At 46.6% G+C, this 22579-nt stretch overlaps 1 protein-coding gene across 2 annotated transcripts in view; it reads right to left on the minus strand.

The window, feature by feature from the left end:
• The window catches only part of BLK (BLK proto-oncogene, Src family tyrosine kinase), a 59665-nt gene extending 40378 nt beyond the window's left edge, over window positions 1-19287 (minus strand). Inside the window, exons 1-6 of one of the 2 annotated variants that reach the window (XM_074989045.1) lie at window positions 19171-19287; window positions 18479-18527; window positions 14005-14007; window positions 6224-6317; window positions 4546-4644; window positions 1465-1568 (exon numbers count right to left, since the gene is read on the minus strand). In XM_074989045.1, the coding sequence (XP_074845146.1) occupies window positions 1465-1568; window positions 4546-4644; window positions 6224-6317; window positions 14005-14007; window positions 18479-18527; window positions 19171-19287 (466 nt within the window). The remainder of the gene's footprint in view (window positions 1-1464; window positions 1569-4545; window positions 4645-6223; window positions 6318-14004; window positions 14008-18478; window positions 18528-19170) is intronic. The other variant, XM_074989044.1, reaches the window with a different exon arrangement.
• Between the last annotated feature and the right edge of the window lie 3292 nt (window positions 19288-22579).

The raw sequence follows: 22579 nt of genomic DNA on the forward strand, positions 1-22579 counted from the left end.
TGTAGAGTAGACAAGGGCTAGGGCACGGGGTTCTTTGCTGAGGAACAGAGTGTGCGGGCAGGGTACGGGGACACCAGCCTGCAACTTCTGAGGCAAGACGACAGGCAGGTTTGTCTCCTTTACTGACACCTGCCCCCAGGACTAACCAGTCATTTGGAGCATGAACTTTCGTGGGCAAAGACCCACTGTGCATCTGACAAAGAGGGTCTTTGCCCATGAAAGCTCACGCTCTAAATGATTGGCTAGTCTATAAGGTGCCGCAGGACTTCTCGGTGTTTTTGCAGATGCAGACTAACACAGCTACCCCATGATACTTCCCCCAGAACCGACTCTTGGCCTGTAGCCAGGGAACAAAATGGGAGCTTGACTTTTCTGCACAGCCACAGAGGGAAGCACTTGGCTCTTTGTGGGTCTTGACACGATTTGCCTTTTTATTTGGACCGGGGTTGAGGCAGACAGAATTGTGGGGCCCCTGGGCAAGATGGGGAGTGGCCCGATTCTGTGCTTCCAGAAAGGGCACGACTAGGGGCAGAAAGGGGTGGGGCCAAGGTGCAAGGGGCGGGGCCTGCAGTGGAAGGGTGGGGCTAAGGCAGACAAGCTCTGCTCTGCCTGGAGTGCACTGCACCTACCCCCTAGTAGCCCTCAGAGCTGCCCAAGACTGTGCTTGGTGATTTGATGGGTCGGAGCTCTGGCCATCACTGCTGCTGCAGAAGTGGCTGTGGCACGCGGGACCCTCAGGCCCTTTTGAATCACTGGGACCTGAGGCAGCTGCCCCCTTTGCTTCCCCCCCCACACACATTGGTGTGCTTGATTTGGACTGGAGGCCTCTGTCTCAAGATTTGCTCACAGGCAGGATGTCAGTATGAATACCCATCTGCACCCCAGACAGCAACCTTGAGACATAACCTTTGAGTGTGCTACATAAAGAAACCAGGTCTTAACAGTTAGGCCGTGTCTACACGAGCCCCAAACTTCAAAATGGCCATGCAAATGGCCATTTCGAAGTTTACTAATGAAGCGCTGAAATGCATATTCAGCGCTTCATTAGCATGCGGGTGGCCACGGTGCTTCAAAATTGACGTGCCTCGCTGCCGCGCGTCTCGTCCAGACAGGGCTCCTTTTCGAAAGGACCCCTCCTACTTCGAAGTCCCCTTGTTCCCATCAGCTCATGGGAATAAGGGGACTTTGAAGTAGGTGGGGTCCTTTTGAAAAGGAGCCATGTCTGGACGAGCCGTGCGGCGGCGAGGCACGTCAATTTCGAACAGGAAATGCAAGAAATCATGTGAGAGAATCTGATCTCATGAAATTAGAGTCGGGTTTTGCAGACTTGTGGTATCTGTCTAGGTTGGGACAGGCCTAGAAGGTTCAGAGACTATAAGCCCATAAGAGAAGCAGCCAATTTTGTGGCGGTTCTAACTTGGAATCTTTGCGGTTTGCCCAGCAATGGCTGTAATCAAATCATACCTTTATTTGTTTCGCTCTCTCTTATAAGGAAAGACCCGACTTTGTTACCAGGAGCCATCAGCAGCCGTTCAGCATCTTTTCTACTGAGAGTTTTATAAAACCACCTGAGGGAGAAAAACCACGAAATCGTTATAAAGAGCTCCAAGAAGAGGCATATCCTTCCTAGTTGGCTTCCACCACTACAATGACCAGGGTCGTATTTCAAGCAGCAAAATGGAGGCTATGGGGGATGGGCTTGCTCTTTAAAATACATCGGGGAGTAAGAAGAACTATTTAAATTCAAGGATAATGGGGCCATACAGGCCAGGAATAAATTCAGGCTGGAATTTGGAAGAAGCTCTCTAACCTCCCTATAGGAGTAAAACAAAGCAGCAGAAATGTAGCACTTTACAGACTAACAAAACAATTTATTCAGTAATGAGCTTTCATGGGACAGACCCACTTCGTCAGGTCAATCTCATTTCCAATACAGACTGACATCTATAAGTACAGAGGACCAAAAAAAAAAAAATTTGGCAATAAAAACTGACAAATCAAGTTCATAGGGCTGAAGTTGGTGGCAGAGAGATGGGGGATGTTAAGTGTCCTGCCTGAGATAATTACGAGCATCAGAGGAAGGGAAGCAGTTCTTGTAACGTGAGAGGTAATTGATGTCTCTGTTCATATCACGTGTTAATGTGTTGAATTTGAATTATTTCAGGCAGGACACTTAACATCCCCCATCCGTCTGCTACCTACTTCAGTCCTATGAACTTGCTTTGTCATTTTTATTGCTGTTTTTTTTAAAGTCCTCTGTACTTATAGACATCACTCTGTATTGGAAATGAGATTGGTCTGACGAAGTGGGTCTGTCCCACGAAAGCTCATCACCGAATAATTCGTTTAGTTAGTCTGTAAAGTGCTACATTTCTGCTGCTTTGTTTTGTTGGAGTGCAGACTAACAGGGCTACCTCTCTGTTTCTCTAGGAGTAGTGGGGGCAAACAACCTCACTAGTTTAGAAGGCACTGCTAGGTTGATGAACATGACTATATGAGGCAGCAGGACCAACAGCTATGGCAGGCCCTGGGGCAAGGTGGGAGAGGGGCCCAGCTCCATGCCCCAGAAGCAGGAGGGCTAATAGCCAAAGGGATGGGACCAAGCCCTCAGCACCACTTGAATCATCTCCCCTTCCTTCAGAGCTGTGTGTGGCAGCACAACCGCGGCACTTCAGAGAGACCTGGAGCGCTGGCTGCTGCTGCTACCAGAGCTCTGGACCCCTTTGAAATGTCAGGGCCCAGGGCAGATACCGCCCCCTATCCTCTCATTGGTGGGCCTGTTGCGAGGTGATTGTAACAGCAGAGGACTGGACTCAGCCCCAGCAGCTCCTTCCCGGCCTAGGTTGGGTGTTCCTATGTCTAGCACTGACGACATTTCAGAATGTTTTGGGATGGGAAGAGTCTTCCACCTTCAACAGACTAGGACCAGACTTCTGTCTGCTTTGAGCCCCACTATCTGCATGAATGGCTAAACTTTGCATGTACAAAGTTGCAGAGATGAGACACCAGCTTGGCTGTGGTGACATCAGGGTGGTATTCCTGATTGCTTGTAATCCATCTTCGTGCAGATTATTAGTGTACAGAGCCTCTACATCCATGGTGGCAAGGACAGTGTTGTCAGGAACTTCTCCGATGTTTTGCCGTTTGGAATGGAGATCCATCAACCGTCTGCATGAGTGTATCTCCCAGGGATAAACCTGAACAGAGTCTGTGGGAAGTTCAGCTGGAGACAGCTTCACTTCTCCAGCTGACTAAGGGCCACAGCGTTGGGCTGTGTAAGAACTGGTCACCTTCTGCCCCAGGAAAGGGTTTTTCAATGGTGAACAAAGCAATTGCTGTATATGCAAAAGCTCTCTCATAGTGGAGACATCCGAACAGTTCATTTTGGTTCTAGAGATATTGCTGATGCAACTTGTATTCCCTGTTTTACAAGTGTACAGCACATCACCTGAATTAGGAATCTCTCTGATACTAGAACTGGGGGACCAGGTGTTCTGATTTTATTGGGACAGTCCCAATATTAGGGGCTTTGTCTTATAAAGCCGCCTATCACCCCTTCTTCCCCACCTCCCTCCTGATTTTTCATGCTTGCTATATAGTCACCCCAAATGGAAATCGCTCTTTTAAAAAACAGCACGCTCTCTGTATTCTCCTTTGGAATTCTTTGGGGCCAAAGCATCTATATAATAAGAGAGTCCTGGAACTAGAAGGGACATTGAGAGGTCATCAAGTCCAGTTCTCTGCACTCGGAACAGAACCATTCCCCTCTTACAGCATTATATTACAGATTGTCTTCCTTTTACGCCGCTACTGATGGCAGATACGGTATGGGATCAGAATCCTCCCAAACTGAAATTGAATACTGCCTCGTACATTCCTACCACTCTAGCAACTCCTTTTGCACTGTCTCTGAGCCCTTTAATAATTCACTGGTATTTAAAAAACACAAACATTTTAGGACTTTTAGGAAAATTGTAGGAATTTAGTCCTCCCATTAGAAAGGTAGGGAAGGGTAGCAGTGTTTGTTTTAGTCTCCTGGCCAAATTCCTACCAGCAAGTCCATTTCTCCTGCTCCTAAAACACTCTGCATTTTGAAGTCCACTTCCTGTCCCAAATGAACGTACAACATTACTGCAGGCTGTGAAATAACTGTCACTTCCAGCACAACTGGAAAGGTTCCTGCAGCTTCCCCCAGCTGGAGTCTTTTACTTCTAGGACAGCTGAGGTTACATGTTAGTAATGGAAACAAAGCAAGCAGTCTGGGAGCGCCTTAAAGACTAACCATTTTATTTATTAGGTAATGCGCTTTCGTGGTCACACCAGTACCTAATACATAAAATGGTTAGTCTTTAAGGTGCTACAGGACTGCTTGCTTTGTTTTGTGAGGATACAGATTAATCCAGCTGCTTCTCTGAGACATTTGCCATAGGTGAAGCAATTTCTGTTGTTTGTCAGCCCTCGGTGCTCCGTCAGCATGGGAGGAGCTATTCTAAACACGAAGCACTAATATTAATACGAACGTTTCACATAAACTCGTGCACCTACTTTTCCACTTCTAAGGTGTCTGCTTTTGCAACGAAGTTACTGGGGATGTAACCTTTCCTTCCAGAGGTGAGAGACTTTGCCAGCCACCAGTCCCCGTCTCTACAAAGCAAAGAGGACAAGAAGAATGAACACCAAAAGGAGCTTCTGTATCCATCCCACCTACAACAGCTCAGGGATTTGGAAGCTTCATGAAGCATGCCAAGTGGAGGAATCCCCTGTCTTCTACATGTAGCCTCACACAGTGTGTGTATAGCACAGCAGGGAGGTGATCAAGCCAGCATGCTGAAAATAGCAGTGCGCCTGCAGTGGCACATGGGCAGCGGCTCAGGCTAGCTGCCCACGTACAACCTGTCAGAGATTGTCGGTACCGGCTGCTGTGGCTGCACAGCTATTCGCAGCAAAGCTAGCAGGATCAGAACTCAGTCTATGCGAGCTGAGAACTTCATCTCCCAGCTGCACTGCGGACAGACCCTCAGACATCCATTTCAGTAGGCTGCTCCCACTTTGCAGGGAGTTTAGAGAGGCAACCCCTAAACGCATCAGTTTATTCAACCCTGAGCAAGGGGCTGGTTTTCACTTCCCACCTTCAGACCCAGACAGAGACCTGGGGACAGTCTTCAGTTCCCCATCTGCTCCTCATTGCTGCTTTCTTTAGCACCTAAGGCAGCTCTCATTTTAGCCAGACCTCGGGCCTTCCAAAACCACAGCAGTACCACAGTATGAACTGAAAGCTGGTCTCATCTGCTGGCTGCTCCATAGCCCACATGTAACCAACTGATTGGTGTCAGCCCAGGGGCAAGAATCTGACTTAGACATATCCACCAGCATCATTAACCTCTTGCAGGACAACCTTACTGGACTATGGTCACTCAAAAGCAGAGGTAGGAAAAGTACCCCAAAAGTGACTTGAGTAAAAGTACAGCTGCTTTGTGGCTGGAAAGGCTGGAAAGGGGTGTACTTAAGTACAAGTTATCAGCGTCCCCCTGGAAAACTACTTGAGTAAAAGAACACACACACACAGAGGTCGCATCTAGATTGTACTCAAGTATCCAGAAATGACAGCAGTCACTTTTGGGGTACTTTTCCCACCTCTGCTCAAAAGTTTTTAAAACACAGTAAATGACGTCTACCCCAAACCGGCTAAGTCCTGGCCTTGCTTCAAGCAAAACCAAACCTGCACCTTTTTCAAGGCAAAGACCAGCCTACAAGTCATTATTTTTACTACTTTAGCATTTACGAGAGTCAACAGACTGTAGGGCCATATTGCTGGGTGCTGCCCCTGCTCGGGTGAAAAACGGTCCCCGTGTGAGAGATCTTTTAAAACTTAATAGGCTGAGAATGTGCTGTTGCAGCCACTGACAGGTAGACTTGAGAACCTGGGACTGCTGCAGCTTAATGCAGGAGCCTCTACATTAGGAGCTGGCTCTCAGCTAGGGCTGCAGGACACTCATTCTTTCTCTCTGTAAGTGGTTTAGGTGCTGCTACATGGGAGAGCAATCAACACCCGGGAAGTGTGTGGGTTTGCATTATTATCCCTATTCTATCGATAGGGGCCCAAGCGACTTCCCAAGATCAGAGAGCTAGTGCGTAGAGCCAAGCACTAAGCCCAGACCTCTAGAGCCCCACACTATTTTGGCAAGGCTTCTCCAGCAAGTGCCGTGGATGGGGAATGATTTACCTTGACAGGATTTCAAGCTTCTCTCCCTTGGTCAGCTCCAAGTCGCGGCTACTCGTGGAGGCGAAATCGTACAGTACGATCACAATGTTTGAATCTGCAGCAAGAAACAGCAACGTCACTATTGAGGGGAGAAAAGAAACGCGTGGTATGTGGAGAGTGGACAGCCCCAACTCCTCCCATCTCCCACTTCCCTGGGTCTTCATGGGACACCACCATCCTCTGAAAACACAGGGCACCCAGGGCCTCCTCTTTAATCCAACACTCTGTCGCCCAGCACATCTAGGCCACGTGTACATTGGGTCACTAGTAGTAGGCATCCTTCAGTCTATGTAGACTATGGATCACGCCCTTTATAGTTTCAATTGAGGGCTTCATTTACAGCGTCTACTGTGACTATGAAGACCCACACGAGAGTGACAGTCCTTGCTGCATCTCTTGCAGATGTGGCGGGTGTCTGGTAAGTCCTTAGTGTGCTTTCTGTGCGCTCTCTTCTCCTCTGCTAGCTGTCTGATCCTCATCTCGCCCTTCTGAAGGCCCTTGTGTAACCCCTGCCTCCATCTGCTGCAGTCGTCTGCTAGTTCGTCCCAGTTGTCCAGCTCAATGTATACCTCTCTGAGGTCTCTCTTGCAGACATCTTTGTAGCACAACTGGGGGCGTCCGGGAGGTCTTTTGCCAGAGGCTAGCTCACCATACAGGATGTCTTTTGGAATCCTTCCATCATTCATCCTGTGGACGTGGCCAAGCCAGCGGAGCCAACGCTGCCTGAGGACGGTGTGCATGGTTGGGATTCCAGTTTGCTCGAGGACGGCGGTGTTGGTCACTCTGTCCTTCCATGATATTCCAAGGATGCGCCTGAGGCAGTGCAACTGGAAGATGTTCAGCGTCTTTTCCTGGCTGGCATACAGGGTCCAAGTCTCGCTGCCATAAAGGAGGGTGCTGAGGATGCAGGCTCTGTAGACTTGCATTTTGGTGTGAGTGTACAGCTTGTTGTTATTCCACGCTCTCTTGCTGAGTCTGGACAGAGTTGTGGCCGCTTTTCTGATCCTCCTATTTAGCTCAGTGTCCAACGACAGGGTGTCAGTGATGGTGGACCCGAGGTAAATGAACTCGTGGATGACCTCTAATGTATACTTGTCAATGCTGATTGATGGGGATTCAGCAACATCCTGACCGAGTACGTTTGTCTTCTTTAGGCTGATGGTAAGCCCAAAGTCTTTGCATGCTTTGGAGAACTGATCCAGCAGTTTTTGAAGCTGGTCTTCTGTGTGAGACACTACAGCAGCATCGTCTGCGAACAGCATGTCTCTGATGAGGACTTCTCGCACCTTAGACTTGGCTTTCAGCCTTGCAAGATTAAAGAGTTTCCCATCAGATCTTGTGTGCAGCAAGATGCCCCCTGTTGAAGATCCAAAGGCATGCTTCAGGAGGAGCGCGAAGAAGATCCTGAACAATGTCAGAGCAAGCACACATCCTTGTTTGACACCGCTCCTGATTCTGAAAGCATCTGATAATGCGCCATCATATTGGATGGTTCCTCTCATGTCTTCGTGGAACGACTGGATCATCTTGAGTAACCATGGAGGACAGCCTGTCTTGTGGAGCAGTTTGAACAGACCATCCCTGCTGACCAAGTCGAAGGCCTTGGTCAGGTCGATGAAGGCTATGTAGAGTGGCTTCCTCTGCTCCCTGCACTTCTCCTGCAGCTGCCTTAGAGAGACGACCATGTCAATGGTAGACCTCTCTGCGCGGAATCCACACTGCAATTCGGGGTACACCCTCTCAGCAATCTTCTGGAGTCTGCCAAGGATGACGCGAGCGAACAGTTTACCAGTGACGCTTAGGAGGGAGATTCCACGGTAGTTGTTGCAGTTGCTTCTGTCTCCTTTGTTCTTATACAACGTTACAATGTTAGCGTCATGCATATCCTGTGGAACCTCACCCTCTTTCCAGCACAGGCACAGCAGCTCATGTAGGGGTTCCAGGAGTATGTCCGCGGCACACTTGATTACCTCTGGTGGTACCGTCCTGGCCAGGGGCCTTTCCTGCTGCAATGCTGTCAATGGCTCTCTTCAGGTCATCCACAGTCGGTTCCTGATCCAGTTCGTCCATTACTGGTAGGAGCTCGACGGCATCGAGGGCTGCGTCAACCACAACGTTCTCGCGTGAGTACAGCTCGGAGTAGTGCTCGACCCAGCGCTCCATCTGTTTGGCTTTGTCAGTGATGACTTCACCAGATTTGGATTTCAGAGGTGCCATCTTGTTCTGGGTGGGTCCTAATGCCTTCCTCATACCCTCGTACATTCCTCTGAGATTACCAAAGTCAGCACAGGTCTGGATGCTGCTGCATAGCTGGAGCCAGTGGTTGTTGGCACAGCGCCTGGCTGTCTGCTGTACTGTTCTTCTGGCTGCTCTAAGTGCTTGCTGGGTACTCTGGCTTGGTGAGCGTTTGTACTCCAGGAGTGCAGCGCGCTTCTTTTCAATGGCTGGAATCATCTCATCGGAGTTAGCTTCGAACCAGTCGTTCGTGTTTCTAGCTCTTCTTCCAAACACCGACAAGGCCGTGTTGTAAACTGTATCCCTCAGATGTTGCCATTTGGATTTCACATCGGCGCCCCCGGGGCCGCTGCGCAGATTTTCCTGGAGGGTCTCTCTGAACTTTTCAGCTTTCTCCGAGTTTGCTGTCTTTCTGGCGTCAATGCAGGGCCTTCCAGCAGGTTTAGAGCGGTGCAGCTTCTTCTTCCTACATAATATCTCGGAGGCCTCGCTTGTATGGGCAGCCATGTGCAGGGCATGAGGAGTGACCGTGCAAAGCAGGCTGTGTCCACATCGGGGTGCGCAGCTACATGCACCAGTGGAAGCCTCTGGCAGGGAGGAGGTGGCAGGGGGAGGTTCCCACAGCTTCCCCCTTCTGGAGTCTTTTCCCATGGCCTGTTCTCTGCCAGAGCCTTTTATCACAACTGAGCCTTCCCCTACGCTGAGAAAAGGCTCCTGCAGAGGGAGGAAAAAGGATGCTACCCTTAAACCTGGCTGTGCAGATGGAGGCGTTGTTCGGGCACACAAAGAGCCATGTAGGGTACATATCATAGAATCACAGAATGCTAGAATGGGAAGGGACCTCAAGAGGTCATTAAGTCCAGTCCCCTGCCCTCACAGCAAGACCAAGTACTATCTAGATCATCCCCCAACATCATCAACCCTAACAGAGATATTTATCTAACCTGTTCTTAAATATCTGTAATGATGGAGACTTTACCACCACCGTAGGCAATTTATCCCAGTGTCTAACCACCCTGACAGTTAGGAAGTTTTTCCTATTGTCTAATCTAAACCTTTCTTGCTGCAATTTAAGCCCATTGATTCTCACCCCTATTTTCAGAGGCTAAGGAGAACAATTTTTCTCCCTCCCCCTGGTAACACTGTTTTAGGTACTTAAACCTGCTAACATGTCTCCTCTCAGCCTTCTCTTATCCATACTAAACAAACCCAGTTCTTTTAATATTCTCTCATAGGCCATATTTTCTAGACCTTTAAACACTGTAGTTGCTCTTCTCTGAACGCTCCAAATCCTTCCTAAAATGTGGGGCCCAGAACTGGACACAGTACTCCAGCTGAGGCCTAAGGTTCTAGCATGTCTTTACTTGCCTAAGCACTATCTATCTCATTGTTCACACTATTATTTATACCTGTACTAGAGAGGCACACAGCGTGGGTACTATCAAAACAAAAAAGCAGTCCGGTAGCACTTTAAAGACTAACAAAATAATTAATTGGCTGGTGAGCTTTCGTGGGACAGACCCACTTCTTCAGACTGTAGCCAGACCAGAACAGACTCAATCTTTAAGGCACAGAGAACCAAAAACAGTAATTAAGGTTGACAAATCAGAAAAAAATTATCAGGTGAGCAAATCAGAGAGCAGAGGGGCAGAAGGCAGGGGAGGGAGTCAAGAATTAGATTAAGCCAAGTATGCATAAGAGCCCCTATAATGACCCAGAAAATTCCCATCCCAGTTCAAACCACGTGTTAATCTACATGTCACTGTGAAGTGTAGATATAGCCCAAGGCAGGGGTGGGCAATGATTTTTGATGCAGGGGTCACTCTAAGAATTTGGTAAGTGGTCAAGGGCTGCACTTTTTCAGGATATTAATGGAGGAGGTGCAGGGTCTGGAGTGGAGGTCAGATGCAGAAAGGAGCTCTGGGTAAGGTAATGTGTTGCAGGGGGTGGGAGGAGTATGGAGGGAGCTTGGGTGAAGGAGGGGATTGTGACCTGGAGCAGGGGCTTGGAGTGCGGGGTCTGGGAGGGGATTGTGACCATGGGTCATGGATTGGGGTGCAGGGTCTGGGAGGGGGTATGGGTGCAAGACAGGGTTCTGACCTGGAGGTTGGGTTTAAGAGGGGTGTAATGGGAGAATGTGCTGGGGGTGGGAGCAGCATGCAACGGCCCCGCCACTTCAAATTCTGTCAGCTTTGTATCCGATCCTTAGACTGTACACGCTTCAGGGCTGAGGCTGTGGGCCTGGTTCTCTGCCCCACTACACTGACTTTACGTCAGCACAGTTGCATCAGTGGAAATGTGATGCAGTAAATCAGGGGCTGCCTCGTCCTCTAAACATTGGCCACACCACTGTCAGAGTATGACTCGCATCATAATCCACCCCAGCGTGGCTCCCTTGTCACTGACATAGTTGGTGACATTGCATTTCCCTGCCCCGTGCCTACTGCACGGCCGTGTCTCTCTGAACAAGTGTGTAACCATTCTGGTGGGCTCTGTGTGGTTACAGCTACTGACGCAGAAAAGCCTTTAGGTCTTTTGACATTCAGAGGTGAGATCAAACCCTCCTAGGAGCTTAAGTAAAACCCATGCAATGTGGGAAGGTTTTTTCCGTGCACAGCCTAATTAAGGCAGCCCAGGTGATAAACATTCGATATATAGTCATAGAAAGGGAGACGTCTTAATTTGTATCTTCAGAAAACAGAAAAACAGTCCTGTAGCCCTTTAAAGTCCAACAAAATAATTTATTAGGTGGTGAGCTTTCGTGGGACAGACCCACTTCTTCAGATCTGGAGAATAACCCAGATATTATAATATTTTAATGTAATACAGCCCAGACACAATAACATTCTCCAGACATTATTATATTATACTACAATATTATAAACCAGATATAATAATATTCTCCAGATCTGAAGAAGTCGGTGTGACCTACAAAAGCTCATCTCCCAATAACATTTTTGTTAGTTTTTCAAGTGCCACAGGACGGCTTTTTTGTTTTGACTCTGTATATAGAATGTCTCAAGGCAGACAGTCAAGCCACAGTCTCTCTTTGACCTTTTCATAGAATGCCACCAGCAAGAAGTCCTGACTACCCCCTTCCACCGAGAGATAATACGGCTCCAAAACAACACAAATTTGCGTGTGCTAGGTGTGGTTGTGGGTTTGGGATTCACTGAAGATGTCAGACAACCACAGGGGGAAACAGTGAGGCTCTGGAAATCAAGGCTTCCTCTTCTAGGGAGGAACTTGAAGACAGCTAGTAGATTCAAGTGTTGCACAGTCTGAGGCTTCCTGATATGAGGTAAGAGCAGCTCCAATGAGAGAGACGGTCTGGAAGCCTAATGCTGTGGGGCATTACAGTAGCACGTTCCAGGAGAGGACCTCAGAGCATGTCACACAGGTTAAGGTGTTCAACTCATATCTCTTTGAGGCAGTTACTAATTGTCCCTGTTTTAAGGGTAATGAGATTGGAAGAAGAGAGATCAAGGCCCCATTGGAGTCAATGGCTGGGGTGAGGGAGGGGTCGATTTATATCAAGGTGATTCAAATCACCAAGTGAAAAGCCTCTATTTAAAACATCCATTTTAATCAACTTTTCCATTTGCAGGTCAATTATTTTGAAAAGAAAGTACATGCTCTTTGGCTGATGTCATCTTAAAACATGTTGGTTTACAACTAGAGCCCTTACTCAAAAGTTATTATACCTTTTTATTACCCAGGAGAGTACCATATATATATATATATATATATATATATACACAACTCTATAGCCTATTATTTTCAAATTCATATTAATTATATATTTTATTAGGTCAGAAAATGGTCAATGACATATTGGTTATTTAATGAATAATTAACTTTTTGCTCATAATGTATGCCAAGCCAAATGAGGACAATATAATTTAATTAGCACACAAACCAGCGTACTATTTATTTCAGTGTTTTAAGAAATGAGGTTTTCAGTGTTGCAGCCATGTCAGTTCCAGGCTATTAGAGCGACAAGGAGGGCAAGGTAATCTCTTTCACAGGACCAGTTTTTGTTAGTGAGAGAGAGAGAGACAAGCTTTTGAGCTTACACAGAGCTCTTCTGTATAAGCTCAAACACTTGCCTCTCATAGTACAGCAGTTCTTTCAGTAAAAGATATTACCTCATCCACTTTGAGTTCTAAGAGATTATGATAAGCTTAGGCTTTAACATAGTTTGTATTAAATTCAGGCTTCCTTTTAAACAGAAAATAAACATTTAAGAGAAAAACTAATTATAATTTAAGTAACAAAATTGATGAAATCCAATTTAAATTAAAATCAGTTTTTGGATATTTTTCCCCCTAGAAATCATGAACCATTATCCACCTGGGTCAATGGCAGTTTCTCCACTGATTACAATGGAGAAGTCCCTCTACAGGTACTTCTACACTGCAAAAAAAGACCACTGGTGCCAGGTCTTGGCTCAGTTGAGTGGGTCCATGGGGTTTGTGAGGCACGTTTCAGAGCCCCAAACATCTGCACAGCTCTTTTAGCTCCTCAGCCAGAGCCCTGACTCAGCACCACAAGTCTCTCTTGGAGGTGTAGGTGCACCCAAAGTGACTTCTCACCCAAAGGTCACATAGGTTCCGTGTAGAGCAAACAGAACCCACATGTCCTGACTCTCAGCCTAAACTTTTGCCACAAGAGTCCCAATGACTATGGGACTTACCTCAGAATGGCTGTTTTGGGCAGCTGGGACTGGATCCTGGAACAGACTTGATGGCCCCCTTGCACAAATAAGCCTGATGCTCCTTTCTTTGTGAGCTCTTCTGGACAGTCTTGAGCACAATGAGGCCCTGACCTTGGAGGGGGCCACTAGGGGCTGTTGTAGTATAAAAACAACAACCAGTTTAATTACAGCCAATTACTACCCGGCTCACACTCACTTGCAGAAGGGCTAACCATCAGCTCGGTCTGCACAGGTTCAGGACAGCCTAATAGTTCAAACTGTTCTCCCACTGCTGTCTTATCATGAACGGGCGGGCGTTACAGACATCCCAGAAGCCATTGCTTCCAAAAGCAGGACTGGGGATTGTGGGGTTGTTCCTCACAGGGTGTTGTGACTGAAATTGTTTACCACAGCACTTGGTAGATGTGGGGCAAAATGGCCACAGTTCAGATGTGAATTGGTATAGTTTGAACTTCTCTCATCCGGCACCTTCAGGACAAGACCGGTGTTGGATGGGAGAATTTGCAGTACCAGGGGAGGTCAATATCGTCTAGCACATTACCAACACTTCCATTGCTGACTGGGCTCTTAGAAGACATTTAGGGGTAAATTACAGCTAAATAACAGCAAAGAACACTGAGAGCCAGGACTGGTGGCTGGAAACAAACTATGGGACCACGAGAAACTTGGCCACAATCATAAGTGGTTGTCCAGCTAAGTGAAATCATGCTGGATTACAGATGCTGCCAGATGAGAAAGTTCTGGATTAGAGAGGTCCAACCTGTAGCGCTAGTGAGCACACACATCAAACCAGCTCTGCTTTTTGGTTCCTGTGCTCCCAGATCAGTAGCACTGGCTCTGTTCTATAGTGCAGGTGACCTTACATCATAGTCCTAAGTGACATGCATCACAAAGTATCAGAAGGGTAGCTGAGTTATGCTGTATCTTCAAAAACAACAAGAAGTCCTGTGGCATCTTACAAACTAACAGATATTTTGGAGCATCAGCTTTCGTGGGCAAAGACCCACATCATGAAGTGGATCTTTGCCCACAAAAACTTATGCTCCAAAATATCTGATGCATCCCAAAGTTTCACAGACTAGGAGGTAAACAAAAAGAACTCACTGTTTATTCTTTCAAAAACCTTGTGATTTGGAAAGCACTTCTCATGATTTTGGGGGGTTTTGCACCAAGATTTTTGAATGCGAGGAGCTAGCAATACTAAGAATTATCATTTTATTAGGCTTTTTTGATGGCAGATCTTCCTAGATTTTGAGCTTCCTTGGTTAATTCACATTAAATGTCTTGTCTTAATGGAATAAGTGAATTGTTCCAAAGCTGTTCATAAAACTGGATTGTAGGAAAATGGAGGCAGCAGAAGACTTTTGAAAATCCTTCCGTCTTCTGGAAAAAATAAGACCCTGAGAATTCTGCTTCTTTGATCCTTCCTCCATGACTGGAATTTTTTGGACTAGAATTAGAATTTTTTAGAATTCCAGGACTAGAATTAAACCCAACCTCAAACAGAACTGTGGGGATGGGGGAGGGGGCAGGAATAAGGTGGAGGTGGAGGGGCGTGGTGGGGGGGGGGAACAGGAATAAGGTGGGGTTGGGGGAGTGCAATGGAAAAAGTCCCAGTAATATAACTTTGAAGTATGTTTCACTCTCACTGAGCACCTTTGCACTTCTGCCTTCTGGCCAGAAACGGAAGTGAAAGCTCCAGTTCTGAGGGAAGCTGCTCTCATCAGATTTCTGGCTACACTGGAAACAGAAGATGATCGACATCTCCACAAAAGCCCATATCTGAGATGTCCGGGCTGATTTTGCAGACCCGAGAGCAGAGCTGGTCAGGAATTTTCTGTCGCCATGGTGTTTTTTCCCCGCTGGAAAATGCAATTTCAGCAAATTCAAAACTTGCCGCAGGAAAAGAACTAAGCGTCACCAAATGAAATCAATGGGCAGCTGGTTTAAAACTAACTAACAGGGGCGATATGATAGAGGTATATAAAATCATGAATGGTGTGGAGAAAGCGAATACAGAAAAGTTATGTACTTGTTCCCATAATATACGAACTAGAGGACACCAAATGCAATTAATGGGTAGCAGGTTCAAAACTAACAAAAGAAAGTTTTTCTTCACACAGTGCACAGTCAACCTGTGGAACTCCTTGCCAGAGGATGCCGTGAAGGCCAGGACTCTAACAAAGTTTAAAAAAGATCTTGACAAATGTTTGGAGGGTAGGTCCATAGATGGCTATTAGCAAGGGGTAAGGTATGGTGCCTAGCCTTTTGTCAAAGGCGGGAGATGGACGGCAGGAGACAAATCGCTTGATCATCGTCTTCGGTTCACCTCCTCTGGGGCACCTGGCATTGGATACTGTCAGCAGACAGGATACTGGGCTAGATGGACCTTTGGTCTGACCCAGTATGGCCATTCTTATGCTCTTAACAAAAGAAACAGAGAGAAAGTCATGCTAGTCTATATACACTATCAAAACAAAAAAGCAGTAAAGTAGCACTTTAAAGACTAACAACTAATAAATCATTGTGTTAGTCTTTAAAGTGCTACTTTACTGCTTTTTTGTTTTGATAGCAAAAGAAAGTTTTTCTTCATCCTGTGCATGGTAGGCCTGTGGAACTCCTTGCCAGAGGATGTTGCAAAGCCCAGGACTGTAAAAGCATTCAAAAAAGAACAAACTAAATTCATGGAGGTTAGGTGCATTAGCCAGGGTGGGTAGAAAGGGTGTCCCTAGCCTCTGCTTGTCAAAGGCTGGAAATGGATGATGGGAAAGGGATCACTCAATGACTACCTGTTCTGTTCATTCCCTCTGTGGCCCTGGCACTGGCCACTGTTGGAAGACAGAATATGTAATAGATGGACCTTTGGTCTGACACAATATGGCTGTTCTTATGTTCTTATGTAAAACATGCCCACTAATCTGATAAAGCAGGTCTTTGCCCACAAAAGCTGATGCTCCAAAATATCTGTTAGTCTGTAAGGTGCCACAGGACGTCTTGTTGTTCTCGAAGCTACAGACTAACATGGCGACCTCTCTGTTACTCCTACTAATGAGGTTGAATGAGAGCTCCCAGGAGGCTCCACAGGAGCACCCATTAAAGTTGAACGATCCAGAAACAAACCATTTCAGCATTTCTGAACAGTAATTTTTCACAGCTTCCCAGCCTGGGAGAAGCTTTGGCATTTTGACTTTGCATCCTGCTTTCAGACAAAAACTGATCGCAAAATATCAGTTTCCCACCAGGATGGAAATTCGGATTTCCAGCCAGCTCAGCTTAAGAGAGGGTAATAAACTTTAGTGTAAGCACTTCAGTGGCTGGCTCCTTGTCTGGGTAGACCCTTGCTTGCATACCTTGAGGTTCTTTTGTTAGTGAGTAGGAAGGATTTTGTGCTTATTTTGTATGTGTTCCTGTGGCTGTTCCTTCATTTTTACATTATTTTTATCGGCTTCAACTTTTGCAGAAATGGGAAATAAAAAGAGAACGATTCCCAGTGGTCGAATAATTGTTACTAATCGATGTATACTGTTGGTAAGTCCAGAGCTTATTGGGCTTAAGAGTGTGAGGGACCACCTGTGTAATCCACTTCTCTGCTTTTGCAGGCAAATTTGTCCTATAACAGATTCTGATATAATAGCCACATAATCTTTGATATTAACCATAATATTTTCCCTTCAATTGACAATCAGTGTTCTCTCTAACTGTTTTTCAACCATGGGAAGAATAAATTTTATTATGTGCACCAAGTCAGGTGCAGATGTGCACCATCAGTAGAAATATATTCTGCCTGCTGTAGGCACCTGAGAGCACTCTGTTAATCAGCCGGCCAGCACCTGAATTTTTCCTCAGCAGCTGCCCACATGCTCTGCTTACGGGGGACACTGCCTGGGACAGGAAATTATTACCCTGGTTGAAATCCTTTGCAAACTAAATTGAGTGTTAGGCACTGTACAGAGATTGTGAGCACTGCAAACCAGGAACTTTTTCTTATTATTTTTGTACAGCACCTTGCGCAATGAGAAGCTCAATCTTGACTGGGGCCACTAGGCACTACCACAGTATGAATATTAAATAATGCTAATAAAACAGTCCTCCTCAGAAAGAGTTTACAATCTACAATAGACAGGACAGGAGAAGGATGGGGTGAAGGAAGAATTACTAGCCCCATTTTTCAGATGAAGAACGGGGCACAGAGACATAAAATGTCTGGCTTGGCATCACCCAGAAAGTCTGCAGTGGAGCCAGAAAATGAAGGCAGCTCTTCTGAGTCTCAGGCTTGGTTCACACACCAAACTTGCGCAAATTTAGTTCTATCAGTTCAACACCTTTGTGCGGACACGTTTAAACGGGTTGAAGAATGCCCAACAGTGATTTAGTTTATTCTTTATGAAATATAAGCACCCAATAGACAGCACGCTTCAGCCAATTTCAGAAAAGCCAGCATCAGTTCAACTAAGCAGAGTTAGTGAAATTAATGCATTTTTTGTGGGTATGTAAGTCACTGATGAATGTTTGTTACATTTTGCATGCCTGGCTCTGCAGGGAGGTAGATCCAGGCCCCGGTCAGGGGCAGGGTCTCTGGTATAAGAGGCAGGGCTGGGGCTAGCCTTCCACAACCAGCCCTTCAGTGATGCCAGGGCCATAGTGGTCAAGCCATCAAGGGCTCCAGTGGGGATTTAAATGGCCTGGGATTCCAGCTGTTGCAGCTGTCAGGGCGGTGGCTGGGAGCCCTGGCTCTTGTTAAGCTACTGGAACAGCTTCCCCTTTCACTTCTCTACCCTCCCCTGCTCATATGCACTGTGCCATCTGCCTAGATGATAGGTCTATTGTAGCAGCCATTAATACAGATTGCTTTTTAGCACAAACTGGGCCAGCTCTTGATCTTAGCTTTGGAAGTCCCTGGTTCAAATCTGCCATGTGCAGGCCTTGCTCAACTTGGCCCATCAGCAGAGATCACGTTTTCCTTTATGGTTACGACTGCAAAGAGAAATGGATGATTCCCAATATTTACTGATTTGCATCAAATCCTTCTAACGACATGTCCACTTTCACATCCCTCAGCCACGCAGCTAAGCCAGCCTAAGTTGCAGATGTCGCTCCGACCTAGCCGTCATAAGCACCGACGGTGCATCTGCATAAATATTATTAAGAAAACACAAATGAATCAATATCAACACAGGTTCATTTGCCCCCGCTCACAGCTCATTGTCTAGCAAGAACCCTGGAGGAGGGGAAGAAACACTAATGTAATTAAATATGAGTCTCACCTTGAGCTGCTGGCTGGTTTAGAGGTAAGGCACTAACATGTTGTCTGAACTGTGGGAGAAACAAAACAAGTCCATTTGTTACTTTGCTGGACTAGTGGTGCACAAGTTGCGTAAGGCCCGATCCTAAACTCACTGAATTCAATAAGAGCTTTTCTATTGCTGTAAATGTGTTTTGGAACAGATTTTCTATGTATTTCGTGAGGTGAGTGTACTTTACAATGGCGCATGTGGTGCTTCCTTGCTTCTGCCCTTAAATACCCACTGGTCTCCTCTCAATTGATTTAGACGATCATAAGTAACCTATTTAAGTCTCATGGGGGGAGGGGCAGGGCAGTGCATCGTGACTGATCTTCTGCTAATCGATTTTGCCGTGTGCGTGAAGACTCAGCAAAATCCATCTCCCTGGGCTCAGCTGTTGACCCTGGCACTCCAGGCTGATGCATGGAGTAAGGAATGCCAGTCTGAGCCCAAAGAGACCTCATCTTCACCAGGGGACAGCGTCAATCCTGATAAGTCAATTCTAGCTACACTACTGGCATGGCTAGAATTGCATATCTGGGATCGACTTTGATCCCTAGCGTAAGTTACTGCTGGCGTGCACGAGGGCTGCCCCATCCATGTCAGAACTCCCTGCGCCATGACGGCTACGCTCGCACAGGACACCGAAAGAAAGTCACAAGCTGCTTACTTACCGGGGGAAGCGGAGGTGGGGGAGGTTTCTTCCTGGAGAATACCTGAGATTTCGGCTTGTTGGCAGCCTCACACTGCTTCTGTGCCGTGGGCTGGCGTTTGCTCCCATACAGTCCCATCCTAGGAGAGAGAACACCAGCGGACACGTGAGGGGTGGCACACAGAGTCAGGGTGGGAGTTGGTGCAAGTAAGGCTCACGTGAGCCGGTCCCAAACCGAGCTCAGGACAAAGAGGTGGAGCTGGGAGCCCAGGGAAGAGTGAAAGAACGTTACTGGCTGCCGCAGGTACTTCTAAGCCCCCCATGACTGTAACAGCTGAGCGCCTCACAACAGGCTTGCTGGCTTGAGCAGCACCTCTCTCCGCATCTTGCAGAGGGAGAGCTGAGCAACTCGTCAGAGGTCACACAGGAAGCGTGCGGCAGAACCAAGGTTGTGGGTGCGCCTCTCTGAGGCTAACACCCTCCTTGTTGTCGAAGGCCCTGAGCTTAACCAGGCACAAGCGCCTGGAAGGGAGCAACAGTTTTGAACAGCGCTAGTTGAAATGTTTGCGTAAATGCCCCACAGGTGGACTTGAACCTGAGACCTCTGGAGCTTAGTGGAAGAGCAGCTACAGTTTGAGCTAAAAGCTAGATCCTGCTCAGCTAAGGCTGGAGAGGAAACCCCTCCTTCCTCTCTGTAAGTGGTTGATGTGCCCCTGTGTTGGGCAGCAACCTGCACCCCTAGGTGCATGAGTTACACGTGTATCCAAACGTCTGTGCCAAAAACTGGCTTTCTGGCCACAACCTACTTCTTTGCTTCAGTCGAAATTTTCTTTTTTTTTTTTTTTTCCCCAATGCAGGAGGAGGGAAGAGAAATCAGCCTTAGGGAACCAAAACCAGGGATGGAAAAAGTACCCAAAAAGTTACTTGAGTAAACTTGCAGCTGCTTTCACTTCTGGACACTTGAGCACAATAAAGAAGTGAAGTGTGTGTGCTTTTACTCAAGTAATTTTCTAGAGGGACACCAGTGACATATACTTAAATATATTCCCCCCAAAAAGCAGCCGTATGTTTACTGAAGTAACTTTTGGGGTACTTTTTTCCACCTCTGCCCCAAACAGTTCCACCAAGAAGTGAATTCTTTCACTTTTCAGACATCCCAACACAATGTCTGTGGCAGGTGTTTAAACACCCTCCACCCCATACAAATACAGACAGGCAGATAGATTTTGAAAGTCAGGTAGATACATAGATACAGACTCATACGTAAATGAAGACAAGCAGATATTGCAGGAAATTAAATAGAAAAAAAAACCATCAAAATTGGCATTTTTCAACTGGTTCTAATTTTTAGGTTAACTTGAAATCATCTCTCACCGTGCTTGCCTGTGTGAGAGAAAAAGGGAGTGTGTCTTTGCAAGCCTGCATAGGCCGGGTACCCCCATGGGGTGGTAAAATACCTTCCAGAGGACAGCTGCTCTCCTTTACAGTGGGCAGGCAAGGGTGGATGACCTTGCTTGATCCCTGACTTGCTGAGGGTCATGAAAGAGGAAGTGTTCTGCTATTTGTATACGTCAATCACAGGCTGGACTCTTACTCTAGATCCAGGGTGACAAGCCAGACAATGAACTGAGACTTTCAGGGCACAGCTATGCTGGAGGGGAAGGGTAGCTCAATGATTTGACCATTGATCTGCTAAACCCAGGGCTGTAAATTCAATCCTTGAGGAGACAATTTAGGGGTCTGGGGCAAATAGATTTTAAAAAGGGAAAAAGTCTGTTAACAGAGGTGCTTGGTCCTGCCAAGAAGGCAGGGGGCTGGACTGAACAACCTCCCAAGGTCCCTTCCAGCCCTATGCAAGGTGTATATCTCCATATATTAAAAAAACAAATTACAGGTTTGTTCTGGTGTTACTGTTCCAAAATAAACTGTTCTGAAATAACACGTCCACACTACAGGCAACCCCCAGATAAGTACATCCCATTCCAAAATAGTGCATCCACACATAATACACCCTGTTTCAGATTAGAGCCACAGAAGCATTGTTTCAAGGGGCTCTAATCCCAAAGACCAAATCTTCACAGCAGCATTTCTTTGGAATAAGTTATTCTGGAATAGCGTATTTCAAAATAGCCCCTACTCCCTGCTATACCACCCCTTTCCCAAAATAACTATTTCAGAATAGGTGCAATTCCTCATCGAATGAGGTTTACAGAATTCAAAATAAGCCATCCACTGTTTTGAAAGTATTTCAAAAGAGCGGTTTTGCTGTGTAGATGCTTGTAGAGTTATTTCAGAATAGTGTCCATTCTTCCGAAATAACTTTACTGAGTAGACACACCCTCCAAGTCTGCTCCAGTAACAGGACAGCTACTGAGCCTCTAACTCAGGACAACTTGCCAAGACGCACACACTCAGCTGGACTACTTGTGGAGTAAAGTACTGCAAGGCAGGGTGGCAGCATCAGCCTTCAAGGGTGTTAGATCTTTAGTTCAGGGAATCCATCATTATTTCCATTGAAGAACATTATACACACTCTTGTGATGCCCAACGTCTTGGATGACAGATGGAGGCCAGACCAGCTAATAGTGTGAGATGCACCTTGAGATAAAGCTCCCTAGCTGGACATTATAATGACTCACGTGCTCTGTGGCTAGGTGGAGAAGGGGGCCTGGAAAAACACACTCCCCTGTGGGTTACCCTAGGCAGGGTAAAACCTCTGCAAATTACACTATGATTTTGCTTTCCCTGTTGGTAACGGCTAATCAGTCCTTCATTGGCAACAACAGGAAGAGGGTGAGCAAAACCAGTAATCTGAGTAACAAGAAGATGAAAGCTTCTCCTTGTGAAACTCAAAACAGAGCTCAGTAAATGGCAAAAATCCAGTGTGAACAGTAATGTTCCCTCTAACTTTTTCCACCCATGGGCAGAATAAATTTTGTTCTGTGCACTGAGGCATATGGGCATGTGCACCACCGGCAAAAACACATGGTGCTGGCTGTGGGCACTCTGCTAATCAGCCAGGCGGCACCTGTCTCTCTCCTGGGCAACCACCCAAGGGCTCAGCGTACAGGGAACATGGGTGAACAGCAAGCCTGCAGCATTTCTACTTACATGACTGGCATTAACTTGCACTTATGGGCTCAGAGGCTAACAGACTTAAGGAGTAAGTTATGTTCACCACGGTTAAGGATATCAGGACCTAATCCATGCAGTCCATTTGCCACCCGGACTAGTAGCACGTTATACAAGAATTACTCAGTATTACCAACCTACAAAATTCAAACACCATGTGCCTGACCCTAAAAAAACCCCGACTCCAAAATCAGGATCAAAACAATAAAAAAGTCTCCTTTGGTTTTGATCCCTCTTTTGACTTTTCATCTCCCTTCATTTCCCCTCCGCAGCATCAGCAGGCTGGTGCTGTTTCTTGC

The sequence above is a fragment of the Carettochelys insculpta genome, chromosome 3, assembly GCF_033958435.1.
Source record: "Carettochelys insculpta isolate YL-2023 chromosome 3, ASM3395843v1, whole genome shotgun sequence".
Lineage (NCBI taxonomy): Eukaryota > Metazoa > Chordata > Testudines > Carettochelyidae > Carettochelys > Carettochelys insculpta.